This window comes from Neltuma alba, unplaced genomic scaffold, assembly GCF_004799145.2.
Source record: "Neltuma alba isolate B1F8T4 unplaced genomic scaffold, ASM479914v2 tig00004355_pilon, whole genome shotgun sequence".
Classification (NCBI taxonomy): domain Eukaryota; kingdom Viridiplantae; phylum Streptophyta; class Magnoliopsida; order Fabales; family Fabaceae; genus Neltuma; species Neltuma alba.
In genome coordinates, this window is record NW_021633670.1 from 29,497 (window position 1) to 42,893 (window position 13,397).

Sequence of the window (13,397 nt, forward strand, 5' to 3'; positions counted from 1 at the left end):
AAATAGAACCAGAAAAACGCAGCAAAGAGGAAAAAGTAAAAGAAAGAGAAAGTTAGAGAAAAAAGATGAAGAGAAGGGTTACGATTAAGGAGAGAGAAGCGATGGAAGAAGATGGGTGTAGGTTTTTTTAAAAAAATGACAGATAAGATAACACATCAGATTAGACTTATTGATATGGTGTATTTTGATTGGTTAGAGTATAAATGATTTGGTGCTCTCGGAGCACGCAAGAATTCCTCCTCAGTTACTACGATCTGGTTTTCAAGCATATTCCTTAGACCAGGGCGTGCTGGACAAAGAAAAGCCAGATGCGTAACACCTCACATAATTATATCAATATACGTAATAAAATATTTAATTTAAAAGTCTATACATATTTCTAATACTTCAAACAATTCATAATTTCAAAATATTTCTAACATAACAACAAAATAAACTATTAAAATCTTATATTCATGGCAAATAAAAATATAACATAGCATGGGTTGAGGAGTACAAAAGCCTTCACGGCTCACTCCATTGATGCCTTTCCTTGATTCCTACTAGATCTTTCGCCTGAAAATTGTTAAGATAGGGGATGAGATCAAACGTCTCAGTAACTACTGAAATTCTAACCTATATAAGCAAACCATATATGATAAACCAAAAATCTATTTATAGGTCTGTATATATGTATATATTAAAAATCACAGATTTGATACATTCAATTCAATTTTATTTATTTTTCAATATATCCAAAAATAATGCAATATGCTGCCTCCCTTATATCACCGTCCACCCTTATACCGCTGATTAGAGCCATAGGCTAACACATAGTCTGATAGGAACTAATCCATTTTACTGAATTATTCTAAGCTCACCGATACAAGAGATATATCCGGCCAAAGATATAGAGCTCAAGCTCGGACTATGGCTCCTCTCCTTTGTGGATAGGGAGGTGTCACATGTCCCACAGCTCCAATGAATTCCCGGCTAAAGGAAAACATGGAAGAATGGGCCCTGACAAGTGCCATCCACTGTGCACCGAGTGATGGCATACCACGTGATAATTTTATATCCATGCAATCTCCTTCTATCCTTAGCCCAACAATGCATGTCAGATGCCAATAATGTTATATTATAAATACGTCCTCAAATATTTTAAAGATAAGATAGCAATAAAACTTATATACTATTTAATAGCAACTCATGACAATTCCTTAGCCATCAATATATTTAAACATTGATCATAATTAATAGCAATAAATCTTAATAAAATCAAATAACATATCAAAACATTTATTTGAAATCATAATACTACTTTTCAGTATGATATAAAAATTAGTAAATCTATAATATAATCATACACAATTCACATGTACAAGAAAGAATTTTCAGAGTTACCTGATACTCTTTAGCTTACAAATATTCACATAAAGATTACTCCAAAATCCTCAAGTCTACAAAATTACACATAAATATTTATTAATATAAACTCAAAACTACTCCAAAACTACTCTAAAATTCTAAGACTACCCTCTAAACCAAAATTACATAAATATATTAACTCTCCCAAATCTAGGCATTTATAATAGATATTATTTTGAAAAATAATTTACATATAAGGCTATTTAAATTTAACAAAAGTGTATATATATATTTTTTTATTACCCAAAATCTAAATATTTTATATTAAAATTCTCAATTATTTATTATAATCTCATTTAAAATTTTTCTTCAAACCAAACAGCTTCTTTTTAAATTATAAACAAATTGTAGCTTTATCTAATTTCACAAAATTCTCAATTTATAATTTTTCAAGCCTTCAAAAAATATTTCAAAAATATATCTTTAACTTATTCCATATTTAAACCGATTAAAACCTCAATAATATATTAAATAATTCAAATAAATTATTTAACTCAAATTTAATTGGTAAAAACATATTACAAGTCTAAATAACAAATTTTTCAACTAAAATCTTAGTTTAAAATTCTCAAAATAATCATTCAACAAAAATAAACTGATTAAAATTTCTTAATAATGGATCTTTAAATTTCTACATTCATATATTGTCAAAACTCCATATTTACTCCATACCCAAACAGTAAAATTTTCTCTAAACATTATAATGATACTAATAATATAAAGCTATAAATATATAGAAAATATTCATAAAGGAAATTTGATAGAAAGAAGTAGTTGTGTACCTAAATAATCTCCAAATTTTGTCAGGTGCTCTGCAACTTAGCTTTCTCTCTCTCTTCCTCTATGCTTCTCACTCTCTTCTCTCTTTCTTCGCTCTCTCTTCCTCTTCCGTCCCTTCTCCCCTTCTTTTAAACTCACTCCTCCCAACTTCCAACTATCCCTCTTCCCGTTTTCTTCATTCATTTATTGTTTTCCCAAATTCTTCCTTCATCCGTTCCTTTCTTTCTTTTTCTTGCTCCATTTAATACTCCTCCCTTCTTTTCAACTTACACCACTCCCTCCCCCATCTTTTCCCTTCTTAATAAATCTCCCTCCCTAATTTTCAACTCTCCATGGAAAAGGGGGTTGGCTTTTTTTTTTTACTAATAAAATATTATATATATTTTGATTTTCAATTTTTTTTTTAAATAGTATGTTACACCTCTTGGGCTTTTTCTCACAGTACATACTTACATAGTGTTCAACATCAACACTTGTCAGTTACTAGTCTTTAATTTTCCTAATCAATGATACTAAACTAGTGTTAAATTTACAACTTGCTAGCCTTCCCGACCTTCCACCACTGAGGATTAGAAATTCTAAATACTGTGTTTTGGTTGTTTTTAATATGGTTGTCGGGGTTAATTAATATGATGTTCTTGGTAGTCAAGTTTAATATTATTTGCTTCTAAATAAATAATCAGCAAAGATGAATAGAATTATAAGCCGTTGAAGTCTTGCCTTGCTGACCTTTGCTCCTTTATAGCTTTCTTCTGTATCCTACAGTTTGCCTAGTTACCAATTAACTCGAAAACCTTTTTCGTTAACTTCGAGCAGGAAAACAAATAGTTGATTCTAAGCTCTTCGTAATCTTGAAAATGGCAATGTAAGTGCAGGTCTTACAATGACTGTAAACGAAGAATGCAGAGAAAATTACGTGCAATGATAGGGTTGTGCAGGTTGAAGACTATAGCTGAAGAATGCCAAGAAAGGGAGCAATGAAAAGAATTGCTAGAAGGGATTCAACAACAAAAATCTGTCGAGACGTGTGTCAGCATGGTCCAACAAATGTAATTTATGTTTATTAGTGGTATATGATCACTTAGTAGAGCATTAGAGCTGATATTTCACGTGATTGTTCCGAGAGTTAAGGACATTCTCTTGTACATGGTCTCAAGCCATTGAAGATTCAACAAACTCATTGCCATTTAAGCTTTCTTCCAATCATATCTTATATTACTACTGATCTTTAATATAAGAGTTAGTTGTGAGTAGATTAAGAAAATTAGTTAAGTTAATTATTTGTAATAAATAAGTGTTATTTTTTCTAAAATATCCTTGTCAATCAAGTGTATCGGTTAGAATTATCATTACTACAATGAGTATTTTGAGGAAAAAAATGAATAAATATGAGAGACAAAGTAGACTAGGATTTTATATTTATAATCAAAATAAAAGTCAAACAAGACTAGCCTATTAGGAGGGAGAGCTTCTTAAACTTATAAATTCCACAATATTTGTGAGATTCCTCAATGTGGGACTCATAATAGAGAACTCCCCTCGAGAGCCAACGTCCCCGGCGGCTTTACTTTATAGCGCTTCACTCGGAGAGCCCAATCTCAAAAGACTAGCGTATTAGGAGGGAGAACACATTGAACTTATAAACCCCACAAAACTTAGATCTCATTTAGTGTGAAGTAATGAAAATGAGGGATAAGGATTGAGATTAAAATTGAGAAAATCTATTAAAAGAGAGTTTAGAATGGGATATTACTTGATACATGAGATTAGACAAACTCATAAATGTGAGATTGAGAAATACCATTTTGTTTAATCCCATATATCAAGTAATTATTAATGTTAAATACTTTTTATTGATTTTTTTTAATTGCAATCCTAATCCCTATCCTTTATTTTTAATACTTTATACCAAACGAGACCTTAGATTCTCCAATGAGGGATTCATAACAGAGTATATTTCAGTTTACCTCTGTAGTTAACTGTTCTTGGGGGGAAAAAAAACTGTATTAAAATTACAAGATGCTACAAAGTTCAAATTCCTATCCTGTCTCATGGCTCACAGTTAGATAACTTAAAAGTCGAATCACAAGACAATTTTGAGCTTTCATATATAGAACTGCACGTGGTTAACTATGTAATATGCAGTTTTTATTTATCCAAAATCCAACACTCTAGTATATATCAAACATATGATCTTGCACTACCGCCATCTTCCTGCATTTGCAATGCCTGCTGCTCGACCAATTTTCCAGAATAGGACAAGCCACTGACAGCTGGAGCATGCCCGGCGAACAAAGCAACATGGCCCATGAGCTTGTCTTTCCTTGAAAACGTTGTACCACACGAACACTGCCACTTGAGATCCCCACAGTGCTTCTCATGTGTTCTCAGATCAGACAGCACTGAGAAATGCTTCAAATTGCACCTTTTGCACACGTACATCTTCGGACAATGACTTCTCTTGTAATGATTCTTCACACATATCATTGACTTCAACGGTTGAAACTTGGCATGCTTCTGATTCCACCTACATCCTTCCTGCGGACATGAGTATTTCTTAGGCCTGAACGTGCTCATCGAACATTCTTTGTCTCTATTCTTCATCGGGTTGCTCAAGGCGGCACTTGTCTTGTACTCATCCCCATGAGCTCTCATATGCATCCTCAAATTCGCATCTCGTTTAAACCCTTTCCCGCAAATTTGACAGTAATGTGTGTACTTGGCCAGCAAATCAGCAGCATCCAATTCGATTATGTCCTCGTTCTTTGGTTCATCCGTCTCATCCCTTTGAGACAATTCTCTCTTCGTTTCACTAAGCCCAGCACTCGGATCATCATCCTTGAGATTATTAACGCAGTTATTGTTGTTATCATAGCTTTCACCACCGAACCAGTTCAAGGTTTGATCATCAGGACTAGAGAAGATACCTTGCTCTCTGTGTGGAGCTATGTTATTCGTATTATTACTACTGTGCATACTTGTATAATGGCCAAAGTTGGATTCAGTGCAATGGGTACCTGGTGGTGGAGAGAAACTAAGGAACATGTGTTGGCACGTGAGCACCATGGAGGAGGCAGTGACAATGAATTCCTGGATGATAGAATTCATACTGGCTAAGGTTGTACAGGTAGAGTCTGGTAAGGTCTGATCCGAGGAAATAAGAATACCCGCGAGTGTCTGGACATGAGTGAGCCTGTCTTTGAGGAGGGAGAGATTGAACATGAGCGAGGTTGATTGAGAGGGAGCTGATTCAACAGAGGGTGAAACCAGATTAACAGCAGCAGCAGCAGGAAATATATTGTGCAGGCCTTGAGAGAGATCTGGGAAACCGGAAGCTGTGGCCCTTGAAATCATTTTTTGATGATCGATCTCTCACTTGAATTTCAGATATTTCTGAGGAGATGTGAGCTGTGACTGAATTTGGGTTCTGGAGTACAAAGAGAGGCATGAGAGACGATTCTCCAATATTTATAAGAAAGATTAAAACTATTGGGTAATATAAATAGACACGCAGGGATACAACAATAAGTCAACTATGTGAGCTAACAGGAGATATAATCCTTCCCCAGTTCCAACCTCCCCTGCATGTAACCAAAAGAAAAGAATATGAAAAAGAAAATTATTGCAAACTGAAAGGGTTAATTTAAATATGTTGACCGTGGCTTCATTGGACGACCAATCACACGTTGAGTGTTTTAAATTGATTTCGTCTTCTTGTCCACTTCTTCTTCTCTCCTGTTCATAGAGAATTCATTTTTGCCTTTAAAACTCAATAGTCAGTTCATTGGCAAGGTTTGAAATGTTCAGAAATATGATGGCGTCATCGTAGCTTGCCCTTCAGAGAAACTCTGGAATTTACAATATGCAAAAACAACCCAAACTTATTAAAAAGGCGGCTTGCGCAGCCAGAAAGCACACTATGGATACGGAGTATGGTGGCGGTGCGATAATAATATTCAAAATCTCTTACCACGTAGTATGAGGACTCTTAACTAACATAACTGTAATATATTTATGGAGAGAAAGGAAGCATTTGAGGTGGTCTTTTCGTGGAGCTTGAATATGAGTTTTGCTCAAAGACATTACATAACAAATATTAAGATGAGCATTATTTATTTGTTTTTGATAACAGGTGTGCATGAATCTTTTATTAAAACGTGTAATTTTTTTTGTGAGAGTGAGGTGTAATGTGAGAGAGAGAGAGAGAGAGAGAGAGATGAATTGAGAATAGCATAATTAATGTTATAATCCCTCACCTTCTGTTTGATCGATGTGAAAAGAACACATAGATGAGAACGTCGATTAATATTGAAATGAATTTTATATTAATTAAGGACTGAATTATGGATTATTATATAGTAATTGTGAAGGGCCTCAGCATGCATTCAGATGTCAGCCTCTTGATCGATACCTTTCTCCTAAAAGAGTCCAAATCAATTGCATCTTCCCATAGGCAGTGCATTTTTCTCCCTTCAACGCGTTAAATCAGCGACATCTAGTTTGTTTACCCTTGTTGATTACTAATTGGTTATTTATTTTGACTGGTTTGTTTGTTCTTGTTAAAACTTGCTAATTTAGAATAAATTTTTCATACCGGCTAGCAAATTCAGAATTGCACATCCGGCGTCTCATTAAAATATTAAAACAATTTTTTAGACATGAAATATCATAAATATTTGAAAATTATTACCTCCGGTCCTTAATATAAGACCCTGTTTAACTTTTATTTTGATTCTAATTATAAGACCTCAATTCGTTTTGTCTCTCATATTTATGTATTTTTTTTCAAGGTAGTCTCTTTAATAATGACAATTCTAACCAATAAACTTAATTAGTAAGGATATTTTAAGAAAGACAACACTCATTTATTACAAATAACTAACTTATTTTATTTTCTTAATCTCCTCAAACTAGTCAACTAGCTCTTATAATTAGGACCGGAGATAATATATCATTTACATCTTTACTCATATTCCATTAGCCCTAATCTTGTTACGTAAATCTTAGGAAAAAAAAGACTTCCTTCATAAAGCAGACTTTGGACGAAGCTTGACCTTTCAATACAATTTTAAAATCATCCTTCACGTGCTCCGTGGCTCTCTATGAATAAAAAATTCCCTTACGACCAAATAACCACTGTGATTTATCAAAACCAACAGCGATTAGAAATAAATTTATAAAACATTGATTTTTTGAATAAATATATGAGCTAAATATAAAGTTAATACTAATACTTTGGGCCAAAACAAACGTAAGCTTTACTTTTAATAATATTTTTAATCCTTTTATCCGAAAAAAACCTCTCGTCCTCTCACTGTTATTAATTCCTTATTAACGAGCTTTATGGGTTTGCCACAAAAAAATAATAATAATAATAACAACAACAACAAACTTTATGTGAACGACCCACAATGACAATGTCGTTGCCGTCGGTGAGGAGTTGAATAAACGACATGTCGCCAATCCGGCCGGGCGCACGGGAGTAAAGATAAGACTAAAGCGCGAAGAGAGGGAGACACGCAGCAAGTTGAGCTTTGGGTGCAGCGGACTGCAATGGCATCCGTGGTGTCTAATCTCTCGTGGAGTTCTTCGTCTCTGCTGCAGAGCATTGGTGAAAGATTGAATGAAGGCACTAACTTGCCCAACAATAAGAGGGTCTTTGTGGTTTTTGCTCAAAAGAAGACGAAGAAAACTCGAAAGGTAGTGGGGTTATTGTACAGGATAATTTGGACTACCATCTATGTTTTCGAAGTTTTTAATTACCTTATTTGGTTACTTTTGAAACCGTAAGGGGAAAAATAAAAGCTCTGTCTTCCATTGAAGTAGGAGAGGAGGGGAACGCAAGCTAGGCAGTCGCTTTTGTTCCTGATTATTGTTAATTCCTGTGTAGCCTAGTCTGAGTTCTTTGACTAATTATTGCACTTAACTTCCCACATTATGATGGGCTGTTGCTGCTGCTTCCATCTTGCTCTTTTACCGTGAGGTCAGATTATCCTGAAGGAAGACATTCCTGATCTTGGAAAGAAAGGGCAACTTCTTGACGTGAGGGCTGGTTTTTTCAGAAATTATCTGCTTCCCATGGGAAAGGCCCAGATTGTCACTCCTTTGCTGCTCAAGTAATGTCTTATCAAACCCTGCTTGACCTACAAGTGACCTATTTTAACAACATCATTTATCTTCTTAAGTATTTTACAGCCTCACTTATTCTTGTCAATTTGCCTTTTAAAATATAAAATAAAATTCAGTGGATATAGAACGTTCTCGGATAGTCCCTTGTAATTCCAACAATAGGATCAAGTAGAAATTTTTAGGAAATATAACTATGCTCACTATCTCGCAGACAAGGGAATCTGTCGTAGACAGTTTATGTGCTTAGTACAAGGTATTGTATGTTCCAAATCAATAGGAATCTAGTTTTTGACTCCAATTTAGCCTCTGTTTGCTTTTTACTGAGTTTGTAATTTCCTAGTAATAGACTACGGCCTATCAAATAAAAATACCAACATTTTATCGTCTCTTGCACTCGTCTTGGCTTCCCTCTTTCAGTTTTTTTCCCTTTACCTCTAATTTTGTAACAGTACAGCTAAAGGGGAAAACTGAAACATGGAAGCATAATATCATAAACTATGGCAATAGGTTCTGGAGTGGTACTGTTGTGCAGCCTATCATAAGATTCGTTTCTTACAACAAGGTTCATTGCTAACAATAAGTACATTTGGTCAATATTGACTTATCCAATAGTTACTCTTTTATAATGAAAAACCATGTATTCAGTTTAATCGTACGAGCTGCAACTCTTAAACTGTATTCAGCATGTTGCACACACCAAGTACTTTTCTCAGCTTCACAAATTAAGCCTATGTAAGGATCTTGGTGAATTATTCATAATTCATGAATAGTGAATATTATTACTGACTCTGTATGATGCACAGGGAAACTTGTCTAGTTTATTTATATTACATCAACGCGGCTTTAATGTTACGGTTGAGCTTATGTTTGTTTCCATAAAATAGTGTCGGACATTGGAACTTCTGCAATATACATTCATTGAGACGTGGGATTGTACTTGTGCCCTTTTGCTGAAAATAGCTACATTTCTTGTTTTATGAATAGTTGATACTTCTTAATTAAAAAGTAACAATCCAACCGTTTCTGCTTGACAAGTCTTATAGGCAAGTTATGGTGACTGACTAATTAAATTTCCAGTCAGCCTTATCTGAATGCAACGTATCTTTCATGGTTGGATTTTTCTGTGTAATGAATGATGTAATCAGTGTTTAAAAATGAAGGCAGTAAAGCATTGTCTACAACGGTTTTGGGATAATTTGACCTTGAATGGTCTTATATCTCATTTTAATTAATTTCTCTCCCCAGGGAAATGAAGATGGAGGAGGAAAGAATTGAGGCTGAGAAAAGACGGGTAATTTGTCCTATTCCTCATATTACTATTTAGCAGAACATTTTGTGGTTGTACACTGCAAAGCTTGCTGTTATTGACTGGAGTAGGAGGTAATCAATGCTATGCTATTAAGTTTTACGTAGAACAGTTTCATCGAGGCTGAAACTGAGTTTCACATGACAGATTGCTAAACATGAAATTTCTTCATCATCATCCTTCCTATTGTCTTTTTATTTTTGGTCTGATGTTTGAGCAATACGTTTTATTTTCTTTTTAAAGTTTGTACCATGGTTGTTTCTCCAACTTCGTTTTCATAGATGCTAGACTTATCTAAGCTCATTGTTCTCCAGGTAAAAGAAGAGGCACAGCAACTTGCTCTTATTTTTGAAACAGTCGGAGCTTTTAAGGTGAAGCGTAAAGGTGGTAAAGGAAAACAAATTTTTGGAAGGTGAGCTCTGACCAGTTCCATTCTAAGCAGTTAACTTATGCCCTTAAATTCAAATCTACTTTGATTTGACAATCGTGGATTTTTTTTCTTTTTCCATTCTTAGTGTTACAGCTCAAGATCTTGTTGATATAATCAAGGCACAGCTTCAGAGGTACGATAGTCTTCTCAATATATACAGCTCCTTTTGAAAATTTTGCACAAATTATCTGAAAACTTTTTTTTTTGGGGGGGGGGGGTTTGGTTTTCAAAACTGAATGTGCCTGTTGTTTTGTTAGCGACTCCATTGCCTTCAAGTGACAGCACTTGAGCAAATATGACTGGCCATATGCTAAACGGTCATCCTCGTTCTCGAGATTTATTGTTGAGGGTAGTTGATGATTCTATGTTCCCTACTTCATCTGTCTTGATCTTGTAGTAGATGGCGCTTGAGTATATTTTTCTTTGGTAATATGAATTGATCTTCATGTTTTGTTTTCTGTTTATAATTCATTCCTTTTTCATTTTATGTTGTCAACTTTTCAGGGAGGTGGACAAGAAAATTGTTTCTCTTCCAGAGATCCGGGAAACAGGAGAGTATATTGCAGAGTTAAAGCTACATCCTGAAGTTACAGCTAGAGTTCGGTTGAACGTTTTTGCTAACTAAGCACAGCCTGTTCTGAAATTTCGTCTGCTGGTGCAAGCTTCCTGCTTCAGCCTAAGGTACTAACTATCCGACTTAACACCTCTGAGTGCCACTTATAAGTGATTAACTCTCATGAACATGGTTCCAGTATTGGAATGATTGGTGCATGGAAATGAACAAGTAGTTTGTTTGAGTGGAGGAAAATCTCCTCAGCTAGTTCTTATTGTGTTAATTGAAGGTTATGTTGAGCTGCAGTCCATGCAATGAAAATCGAAATATACGTCGGAGTCCAATAATTTGTTTATTGCGGCGTTTCATGCAGATTCTGATTGATTTGGATGCTCATATTGGAAGGCTACAAATTTGCTGAAACTGACTGATTAAGCTCGTATATTCTAGCAGCGGTTGTTTATTGTTTTTCATGTAAATTTTTTTTTGTGGGTCCTGTGAAACAATTTCATTTTGTAGAGTTTTAAATGAAAAGATGCAATTAAAGATATTGCGAGCACACAGAAGAGAAACGTGACAGAGCAGAGCAGGACATCTTGTCCTAGTCTTGAAATAAATGAAGCAAACTTAAGGAGGCAATGACAAATAGTGAATAAGGCGAAAGTATAAGATTGACACATAACAAATGACCAATCTAAATGTCAGATGTAGTTTTCTTAGGTCGGTCACTGGTCTGACTCCGACCAACGCCCGAAAGCAAAGGGAAGGGGGAAGAAGAAAATTTAGAAGGCGGTTTCCAGGTCTTAACGCCCAGTTATTGATTGGTCCCTCCGTACCATTGGGTGTTAAATGACTTGATTCAGCAAAGTTTACTTCTGGTTAAAGTATTCTCTGGAACAATAATGCAAATAGTGTTTACAATTTAGCGTTCAACATGTGATAATCAATTCGTGTGACGATCAACTAATTATTTGGTGCGCATCTTTTGCATAATTAATAGGAACTCAGGTTCATTAACGGATAATAAAATTTAAAAGAAATTATACTGTTTGCGAATGATAATGTTGTTCATCCTTAAGATTTAAGTAAACGTGGCCAGTTTAAACCAACAAATCCATTACTGGCTGAAGCAACAATTTAGTTATACGCTTATCTCTTTTTCCCACTGACCAGCCAAAGGAAGATTCCATGACGGGATATAAATATCCTTTTATTTTCTGCTGAGTTATTTTGGGTGGCTTAAAGCCAGACCCTCTGTACCCGACTACAAAGGACTAGGGTGACAAAACCAAGTTACCCACGGGTGTAAAATTGGATATATCGGGGGAGAACATTGTGATTTGCTGATTGGCTTCAGGAGGACAGATCTATCTTGAAAAAGCATGGGCAAATGTTACAAATAGCACCACGTTATTGTCAGGTCATGCACCAGTTTAAACAATACTGCCATGTGTTGATGTAATATAATCCAATATGTGGCCTATCCAATATCTGTTAGCACCGTATTTGCCATGGAGAAGCCAACCAAACCCAAAGCAGTGAAGTAGATTTTAGGTAGCCATACTTCACAAAAGTAAGAACCACCACTCAAGGGATGAAAATGAGCGACCCACATTAATTGATCCGCCATCGCATACCAAACCCGTAATAGATAAGGTTAGGTTCTGCTTAATTTGGAGCCGAACTCTGCGGATCTATAGAAGGATTAGCAATTCTTTGGTGGGATCGAAATTTGTTCAACACCATTTGCCCAAATAGAAAGGCTGGCCAATGCCTACTTTTGTTTTATGGGTCATAATTCATGAAAAAAACTGATGCAGATGGCTTGCAGATATAAACAGGACAAAGAAGCCACATAGTAAACCAACTCATGCATATCTGAGGCATTTGTCCTTATCAACAAAACGTGACCGGTTTTATCACTACAGACTCCCAAGCAAAAAAATTAGGATAACAACTACATGCTCTGTGTTTATTTGCTTGTGTGGTTTCCCTTCATCAGTAATTAAAACTAAAGGCCATTCGTACGGCCCTTCCAGCTGTTGGGTTTGAAAATTACGCCATAGCCTCTAATCTAATCTACTTTGTCTTGTTTCTGGTTAAGTAATATAATCCCTCAATATCTAACTCAAACCTTCTTCTTCCTTTTCCTCAAAAGGATTCTCCCATCTCGGCATCCCATATGCCCTTGTCTCTTCGCTCATCGTTAATGTGGTCTCTTAGGCCATTTGGACCCGACAAAGCTTGTTTTTAAGTTCCCCACCCTGCCTCTTGGTTCTGCCTTCTTTTTGATTTATTGATGAATTAAGTGTCATCTATACTGCGGCAAAAAGCCTGATCAATAATTTATAAGTTGTACCTTGTTTTTATTTGGAAGGTCACAAAAATCTTCAATTTGGCATTGGTGCAGAGTCCGAGCCTCTTTCATCGATGCGCCAATAACTTTCCTTAATGAATTTAGTTCCTCTGTTGTTAGATGACGTAAATTTAACAGAGTAATTGAGATGGACTGGCCTAACAGAACCCTTTACATGTCGTCGTTAAAGAAATGAAATGATTATATCCCGTACCAAAAAGAGTTTCTTTTTTTTTTTAAAAATCAAAATAAAATAAAACACCGGCAAACTTCATGGACTATTATATTGCGCAAAATACATTAGGTATTTTGGTGCTCTTTTTCATCGTTCAACATTATGCATGGCAAGTTAATCACATAATAATCAATATAAGAATCCTATTAAATCAGGCGGGCAATTCGGTTGAATTTATGTTAATTTAATAAACAACTGAAC

At 35.2% G+C, this 13,397-nt stretch overlaps 2 protein-coding genes across 3 annotated transcripts; one reads left to right on the forward strand and one right to left on the reverse strand.

Annotated features, from left to right (window-relative positions):
• Positions 1-4,180: 4,180 nt before the first annotated feature.
• Positions 4,181-5,541, reverse strand: LOC114744388 (protein SENSITIVE TO PROTON RHIZOTOXICITY 2-like). The gene has a single exon (XM_028932561.1). It carries the CDS (start codon positions 5,539-5,541, stop codon positions 4,369-4,371), a length of 1,173 nt encoding a protein of 390 aa, XP_028788394.1. The 3' UTR covers positions 4,181-4,368.
• A 2,154-nt stretch (positions 5,542-7,695) lies between these two features.
• On the forward strand, positions 7,696-11,084 carry LOC114744383 (50S ribosomal protein L9, chloroplastic-like). 2 transcript variants are annotated; one of them, XM_028932555.1, is made up of 7 exons: positions 7,696-7,887; positions 8,176-8,303; positions 9,562-9,607; positions 9,937-10,034; positions 10,138-10,185; positions 10,557-10,733; positions 10,979-11,084. In XM_028932555.1, the coding sequence occupies exons 1-6, from the start codon at positions 7,741-7,743 to the stop codon at positions 10,675-10,677; spliced, it is 588 nt and encodes a 195-aa protein (XP_028788388.1). In that variant the 5' UTR covers positions 7,696-7,740; the 3' UTR covers positions 10,678-10,733; positions 10,979-11,084. The 2 variants fall into 2 exon arrangements, with proteins under 2 accessions (XP_028788388.1, XP_028788389.1); XM_028932556.1 differs by lacking the exon at positions 10,979-11,084 and adding an exon at positions 10,837-10,971.
• The last annotated feature ends 2,313 nt before the right edge of the window (positions 11,085-13,397 follow it).